The following is an 8,209-nucleotide window of genomic DNA, read 5'->3' on the forward strand; positions in this document are numbered from 1 at the left end:
GAGTGAGAACCCAGCAAAGAGGAGATGTCAGTTATACTTTCCTGGGCTGGGTTAATGACTCTTCCACCATATTTAGTTTTATTTTTCGGTGTAACAAAATCAGGAATGGAGGAGCCACCTAAATTTGTGATGTTGGTGGGTAATCTAGAGTTTTATGGGTTCTAAATGGATTAATTCAGACCCTGGAAAAATTGAGGTGTACAAGAGACCTTACTCAAGATCAAGTCCTGGAATTCAAAGAGTTGATTTATTTTAAAATATTTTTGCCCTAGTCAGTTTGGCTCAGTGGAAAGAGCATTGGCCTGTGGACTGAAGGGTCCCAGGTTTGATTCTGGTCAAGGGCACGTACCTCAGTGGCAGGCTCGATTCCTACCGCTGGTCGGATGTGCAAAGGCAGCCAGTCAATGTGTCTCTCTCACATAGATGTTTCTTTCTCTCTCTCCCTTCCACTCTTTCTTAAAATGGAAAAATAGCTTCAGGTGAGGATTAACAACAACAAAAAATGAATGTCACTGAAAAAAAATTTCCTAGCTGGTGTGGCTCAGTGGTTGAGTGTTGACCTATGAACCAGGAGATCACAGTTCGATTCCCAGTCAGGGCTCATGTCCGGGTTGTGGGCTCAATCCCCTGTAGGGAGGTGTGCAGGAGGCAGGTGATTGATTCTCTCTCATCATTGATGTTTCTATCTCCCGCTCCTTTCCTCTCTGAAATCAATAAAAACATAAAAATAAAGTATATTTATTGATTTTTAGAGAGAGAGGAAGGGAGTGGGTGATAAAGAGAGAAACATTGATATGAGAGGAAACATCAGTTGCCTCTTGCACAACCCCATGGAAATAGAGCCTGCATCCCAGGCATGTGCCCTGATTGGGAATTCAACCAGCAACCTTTTGGTGCACTGGACAACACCCAACCAACTGACCCACACGGGCCAGGCATAGGGTTTATTTTTCTTTAGACTTTTGGGCATGACTAAGCTTATAGATGATCATGTGAAAAGAAGGAAGTGTGTGTAAACAATTGCAACATTATTTATTAGAAAATGATCAAAAGAAAACCCCCAAGAGGGGGTCTTGATGTGTAATTTACAAAGCATTCACAAAATGAAATGCTTTGTGGCAATAAAAATAATGAAGTGTCTCTTTGTAGGCTGGAATAGAAAATTCTCTTAGATGCAATAAATAAAACACAATTTGCACAACAGTGAAAACCACACACACTCCACCAAGTCTTTGAGAAGAGAAAAACCAAAGAACCAATACATGCATTATTTTTATACAGGGTGAGGCAAAATTAGGTTTACAGCTGTGAGTATGTGAAAAACAGAGTTTATTCTTGTACTATTCTTTGCTAACTATTGTATTATTTTCCATACAAACAACTGTAGACCTACTTTTGCCCATGACCCTATATGTATAAAATATTCAAAGAAAAATGCAGGAGAAACTAACAACTTTAACTGGTTGCCGCAAGAGGAACTAAGTGTTTGGGTTCTCTCTCATTCTGTTTGAATTTGAAATGTAAATATTTTAAGTCTTCAATAAATGTAAAACAGTATGTAAATAAAAGTATGAATATCGTGAGACCTAGCGACGTGGCCGGAGGAAACATGGTCTTGGAGTGTTGTTCACACTTCTGGAGGCTTCTATGAGATCTGGCCACTTGGCTATTATCATTTTCATGTGGGTGCCACATTTATTTCAGTCAATGCCCCATTACCTGAAGTTACCTGAGAAAGTTTCTGGTTTTGGTAAACCAGAGAAGTAACCAGGTCAACTGGACAGGAGAGGAGGCACACATGGCTACTGACTCACCTGTACTCACTGGATCCCCCAGTACCTCTGAACTTTGTCATCACCAAATCTTCCTTTCTGAAGCCCCTGATAACCCCTGTCCTGAAAACCACCCATGGTGGTAGAATTTTAATTTGGCAATCATAACCCCACCAGCATGTGTACATATAAATGCCTCCAGGTTTTCAGTCAAATGCCATCTAGGTGCTCCTGTGAAGGCATTTTGCAGGTCCACAATCAACTAACTTAAAAGAGAGGGATTTATCATGTGTGGGCCAGATCTAATCAAATGAGCCCTTACCTGATTCAAAGTTTGAGAGTGCTTTAATGTGAGGGCAATTCTCCTGCTGGCTTCCAGTGAGCAATACTGATACCCTGTGAGTAGTCTTGGGAGGGGTACACAAGAAAGAATGCAGGGAGCCCCTTGTGGTGCCCACAGGACAGTGATGGCGAACCTATGACATGCGTGTCAGAGGTGACACGCAAACTCATTTTTTTTTGGTTGATATTTCTTTGTTAAATGGCATTTAAATATATAAGATAAATATCAAAAATATAAATCTTTGTTTTACTATGGTTGCAAATATCAAAAAATTTCTATATGTGACATGGCACCAGAGCTAAGTTAGGGTTTTTCAAAATGCTGACACGCCGAGCTCAAAAGGTTCGCCATCACTGCCCAAGAGCTGCGTGTGCTCCTCTACTGCTAGCAGGTAAGAAAATGAGAAATCAGTCCTACAACTGCAAGGAACTGAATTCTGCCAGCAACCAGGGAGCTTAGAGAACTGCACAACTCAGATGAGATTACAGGCTTGGCCGACATGATCATTTTAGTCTTGTCAGACACTGAGTAGACAACCCAGGTATGCTGTGCCAGATTGTTGACCTGAGGATTCTGCAGGATAATGCATCCGTGTGTGTCTTTTTAAAGACACTACATTTGTGGGAATTTATTACATAGCAATGGGTAGTAAATTCATCCACTTTTAGGGCTCTCACCTGCACATCATAGTGGGCCATGAGGACGGCAAAGCTGCTGAGGTGGCTGCATTGGCAGGTGGTGCTGGTGTCTATAGTACCCACCCTCCAGCAGCCTTTGGTGGACCAATGACCACTTCCATTCTGGCCAGGCTCCCAGAAGACACAGAACACCTTCTGCTTTGGCCTTGGGGTCACTGTCTGTAGGAACAGGGCAAGGTGTGAGCTAGTGTTTCTGGTGATCAGAAATGCTGACCCAAATCCTGCTTGTGATGGGCTTTCCGGGGGAGGTCATTCACCCATGGGAGAGCCCCCGGAACCTGAAGTCTATTCCCAGCAATCAGGCTCATTTTATATCTATAACCCCACCCCACCAGGACTCACATGCTTGAAGATGAAGGTGACTGGGGAGCTTAGGTTCTGGGTGTTATTATCGTTCACAAAGACGGAGATGACATCTGAGAGCAGGACAGGGGAGACTTCCTGCAACATGCCCTTGTGTGTCTCATTCAGAACTGACTGCTCCTCAGTTTCTAGAACTAGGGGGGCTTTAGCCATAAACTTGCCCATTCCTGGTGTGGAGAAAAGACCCACTGTAGACGGACCTGTAGGAAAAGACCATGGTTGACATCTTGTGGTGCCCACAGGACTTCTTCTTCAGGTAGACTCTTCTTGTGGTCCCCACAATAGCCCACACTTTCCTTTAAACTTTAATTCTCCATTTGTCCCACCCTTGGGTGTCTTGTCCCACTGTGAAACCTCAGTGAACTTCTCCCCATCTCAGCCTTACCTGAGTCACCAGATTCCTGTACTGTATCCCAGTCCAGCACCATCTTTGCCTGATTAACACTCAAGGTGGCCTTCCTGTCTCCTTGCTTCTTTATCTTCAGAGACAGTTCTATGAATTGTGGGAGTTACATTGTAGGGTTGTTAGATTAGTAATTGAACCTGCAATGATTGCTATAATACCCTGTTATATATAATTAATATATTATATAAATGTATTATATATTTATATATTATATAATATATATTATCTATATAATGAACGTCTAAGCTACCGGACATCCAGATGACCAAATGACTGGTTGACTGGTCACTGTGATGTGCACTAACAAACAGGGGGCAGATGCTCATTGCAGGTCAGTGCGCTCCCACAACGGGAGTGGCAAAGTCTACCAGCCATTTATAGAAAAATTCACCCTAATTCTTTGTAAAATTCTCCATAAAATAGAAGAGGAAGGAAGATTATGTAAATAATTCTATGAGGCCACCATCATCCTGAAAACAAAATAAGATAAAGACATCACAAGAAAATAAAACTGCAGACCAATATCTAATTTACATAAATGTAAAATTATTCAACAAAGTATTAGGAATAATCTTATATAATAAAAGGCTAATATGTAAATTGACTGAATTGCAAAATAACTGGTCGCTATGATGTGTACTGACCACCATGGGGCAGACGCTCAATGCAGAAGCTGGGCTCAAGCTGGAGAGCGCAGTGGCGGTGGTGGGAAAGGCCAACGCAGTAGTGCTAAGGATGTCGGACACCCCCAGAGGGCTCCTGGACTGTGAGAAGGCACAGGCTGGGCTGAGGGACACCCCCACCAAGTGCACAAATTTCATGCACTAGGCCTCTAGTTTTATATAAGGAAGTTCAAAATATGTACACAGAAAAGTACAAATATTTTTGAAAAAAATTAAAAAACCTAAACAAATGGAAAGACATCCCATATTAATGGATTGGAAGACTTAATATTGTTAAGATGGCAATGGTCCCCAAAATGATCTACAGATTCAATGCAATGCATGTCAATAGTGTAATATCATTTTACTTACTTATTTTTACAGAAATTCAAAAACTCATTTAAAAATTCATAGGGCATTGCCTCAAATACTCAAAACAATCTTAAAAATAAAAAACAAATCTGGAGAACTCACACTTCCTGCTTTAAAACTTACTGCTAACCTACAGTAATCAAAACAGTATGCCCTAGCCAGTTTGGATTAGTGGATAGATAGAGCATTGGCCTGCAGACTGAAGGGTTCCAGGCTGGATTCCGGTCAAGAGCACATGCCTGGTTTGCAGGCTTGATCTCTAGTGGGGGTGTGCAGGAGGCAGCCTACCAATGATTCTCTCTCATCATTGATGTTTCTATCTCTCTGTCCCTCTCTCTTTCTCTCTGAAATCAATACAAATATATATTTTAACAACAACAAAAAAACCAATTGAGCACAAACAGACAAAAACACACACAACAATATGGTACTGAGTTCTGGTCAAAATGACAAGGTTGGTAACACTGTGCTCATCTACTCCCATGACCACATCAAAATAATTTCTAAATTATAGAACAATCAACTTGGAGAACCATTGGAAGACTAGCTGTAGAGAGGTCCTATAACTAAGGATATAAAGAAGAAGCTACATAGAGATTGGTAGGGGGGCAGAGGCGAGCTGGTTCAGTCATCAAGTGCAGCAGTTGAGCATTGAGAGAGATATCTTAGCTGCAGAGGTCCCTTCTTGAAAGTGAGGAGTCCCAGCTCCACACTGAGCTCCCAAGCCCAGAGTACCAGTGCTGGGAAAGGAGACCCCACAACTCACAGCTGTGAAAATCAGTAGGGATACTCTCCACCCAGGTGAGATGAAAGGCTGTTGGAAACCCAGGTGTCCTCTTTAAAGGGTCTGCACACATGTTTGCAGGCACTCACGCTGGGCTCTGGGCAGAGGGAGAGCGGTGCAGGGGGCACACATCTAGGGAGAAACTGAGTTGTGTGGCTTCAGGGTGAGGGGTGGAGGGGCAGCTGCCATTGTCCTTGTGTTGGATCCTTCCATACAGCTGCCAAGGAGGCACAATGTTTTCTGTGTTGAGCCCTTCCCCCACGTGGCTAAATCTGAATCTGCATCGGCCTGGTGAATATCCCCAGTCCCACCTGGATGAGTTCGACCCACCTGGATGAGTCCTGGAGACTCCACCCCACCCTGCTGGTGGCTCCTCTGAGTCAGGCAGCCAGCCTTGACACATGCTGCAGTCCTTAAAGACTCTCTTATCGTTTTTCTTGAAATTTTAATTGCATATAAATGGATAATTACCTTGTATCTACATTCTGGTAATAGATTTATTTTGTATATTGTACAAATAAAAAATAAATAAAATGTATTTAAAAGAATTTTAAAAAAAGGTAGAGAGGCACACTATGCTCATGGATTGTAATATTCAACATAATAAAGATGTCAATTCTCTCCCCCCCACCCCCAAACAAACAAACAAACTAACAAACAAAAACAAATACCTTAGGCCTCAGAAGGTGGGGGCAGGGTGTTGGGATAGGGTAGCTGCCGTGACCAAATAGTAACAACAACAATTAGAGCAATAAAGGTAGAACAATTAGAGCAATAAAGGTACAATAAAGGAATCATGTGATTGATTCATGAGGGACTTTAAATGATGAAACACCAGAGAAATAATACTAACAAAGGAATTTAGGAATGATCAAGGCTTTGATATTCAGAAGGAAGAGAATGAATGAGAGAAAATTCCCTCTCCCAGCCGCTTATGTGCTGGGACCTGGTTTACTGGTAACTCCCCGGTGCAGGTTCATCCCTGCTCTGGTCAGGGCATATTTGGGAGGCAACCAATCGATGCGTGTCTCTCACATTGATGTTTCTCTCTCTCTTCCCCTTCCTCCCTCCCTCCTTTCACTCTCTTTAAAAAGCAGTGGGTGGGGGTTAATGGGAAATGAAGACACATTTGTAATACTTTAACCAATAAAGAAATTAAAAAAAAAAGCAATGGGAAAAAAATCCTTCGGTGAGGATTAACAAAAGAACAACAACTCTCCTATCCCTCCCACAAAAACACAATGACACAAAATCTATAAGAAAAATCTCAAATATACAATTTAACCTTACACCTAAAGGAAATAGTAAAAAAAAATTAAACAAAGCCCAAAGTAAATAGAAGGAAGAAAATAATAAAAGTTAGAGTAGAAATAAGTGAAATGGAATCTAAAAAACAAACAAACAAAAACCAAAAATTAATACAAAGGTCAATGAAGCCAAGGGCTGTTTTTTTTTCTTCAAAGAGAAACAAAATTGAAAAACTTTAACCAGACTCATCAAGAAAAAAAGAGAGAGAACCCAAATAAATAAAATCAGAAGTGAAAGAAAAGTAGTAACAACTAACACCACAGAAATATAAGACATTATAAGAAAATAGTGCAAAGAATTACATGCCAACAAATTGGACAATCTACAAGAATGGATAAATTCCTAGAAACATATAATTTTCCAAGACTAACTCAAGAATAAACAGAAAATCTGAACACATTGATGACTACTAATGAAATTGAAGCAGTAATAAAAAAGAAACTTCCAACAAACAAAAGTTCTAGATTGGATGACTTTACAGGTTAATTTTTCCACACTCAAATAAGAATTAACACCTATCATTCTCAAACTATTCTAGAAAATTTAATAAGAGGGAAGTCTTTCAGGCTCATTTTATGAGGCCACCATTACCCTAATTAAAAAGATACTCTAAAAATAATTATAGGCTAATATTTCTCATGAACATAGATGCAAACATCCTCAAAAAAACATGAACAAACTGAATTAAGCAATACATTAAAAAGATTATACACCATGCTTAACTGTGGTTTATTCCTGGTATGCAAGGTTGGTTCAATATCTGCAAATCAATTAATGTGGTACACCACAAACAAAATGAAGGCTAAAAATCATATGATCATATCCATAGATTTTAAAAAAAGCATTTGACAAAATCCAGCATCCATTTATGATTAAAATTCTCAGCAAAGTGAGAATAGAGGGAACGTACCTCTACTTAATAAAGGCCAGATATGACAAGCTCACAGTTATCATTATACTCAATGGGAAAAGGCTAAAAGTACTTTCCTGAGGATCAGGAACCAGACAAGGATGCACACTTTCACCACATTTAAAAAAAAAGCATTTGACAAAATCTAGCATCCATATATGATTAAAATTCTCAGCAAAGTGAGAATAGAGGGAACGTACCTCTACTTAATAAAGGCCAGATATGACAAGCTCACAGTTATCATTATACTCAATGGGAAAAGGCTAAAAGTACTTTCCTGAGGATCAGGAACCAGACAAGGATGCACACTTTCACCACATTTTACCCAACGTAGTATTGGAAGTCTTTGCCACAGCAATCAGGGAATAAAAAGAAATAAAAAGCACCCAAACTGCAAAAAAGTAAAACTTATTATTTGTAGATGGCATTATACTACGTAGAAAGAACCCTAAAAATTCCATCAAGACCCTACTAGAACTAATAAATAAATTCAGTAAAATAGCAGGATGCAAAATTAATAATGAGAATTCAGTTGCATTTTTACATACCAGTAATGAACTGCTAGAAAGGGAAACAAAAAAATCAATCCCA

The 8,209-nt window shown here is 40.1% G+C and overlaps 1 protein-coding gene across 1 annotated transcript; it reads right to left on the minus strand.

Moving 5' to 3' along the window:
* Window positions 1-2,493: 2,493 nt before the first annotated feature.
* Window positions 2,494-3,655, minus strand: LOC107184010 (adhesion G protein-coupled receptor E2-like). The gene is made up of 4 exons (XM_015567488.1): window positions 3,562-3,655; window positions 3,156-3,376; window positions 2,793-2,972; window positions 2,494-2,499 (listed from the first exon to the last, which is right to left on the minus strand). Exons 1-4 carry the CDS (start codon window positions 3,602-3,604, stop codon window positions 2,494-2,496), a joined length of 450 nt encoding a protein of 149 aa, XP_015422974.1. The 5' UTR covers window positions 3,605-3,655.
* Window positions 3,656-8,209: the final 4,554 nt, after the last annotated feature.

This window comes from Myotis davidii, unplaced genomic scaffold, assembly GCF_000327345.1.
Source record: "Myotis davidii unplaced genomic scaffold, ASM32734v1 scaffold1204, whole genome shotgun sequence".
Classification (NCBI taxonomy): Eukaryota; Metazoa; Chordata; class Mammalia; order Chiroptera; family Vespertilionidae; genus Myotis; species Myotis davidii.

What these genes read in the sequence shown, in the direction of transcription:
- LOC107184010 (XM_015567488.1), bottom strand. Translation starts at nt 3,604, where the DNA reads ATGGTGCTGGACTGGGATACAGTACAGGAATCTGGTGACTCAG. An exon ending in ACAGGAATCTGGTGACTCAG is followed by an intron (nt 3,377 to 3,561) that starts GTAAGGCTGAGA and finishes CTTTTCCTACAG; the next exon opens with GTCCGTCTACAGTGGGTCTT. An exon ending in TCACCTTCATCTTCAAGCAT is followed by an intron (nt 2,973 to 3,155) that starts GTGAGTCCTGGT and finishes CTGTTCCTACAG; the next exon opens with ACAGTGACCCCAAGGCCAAA.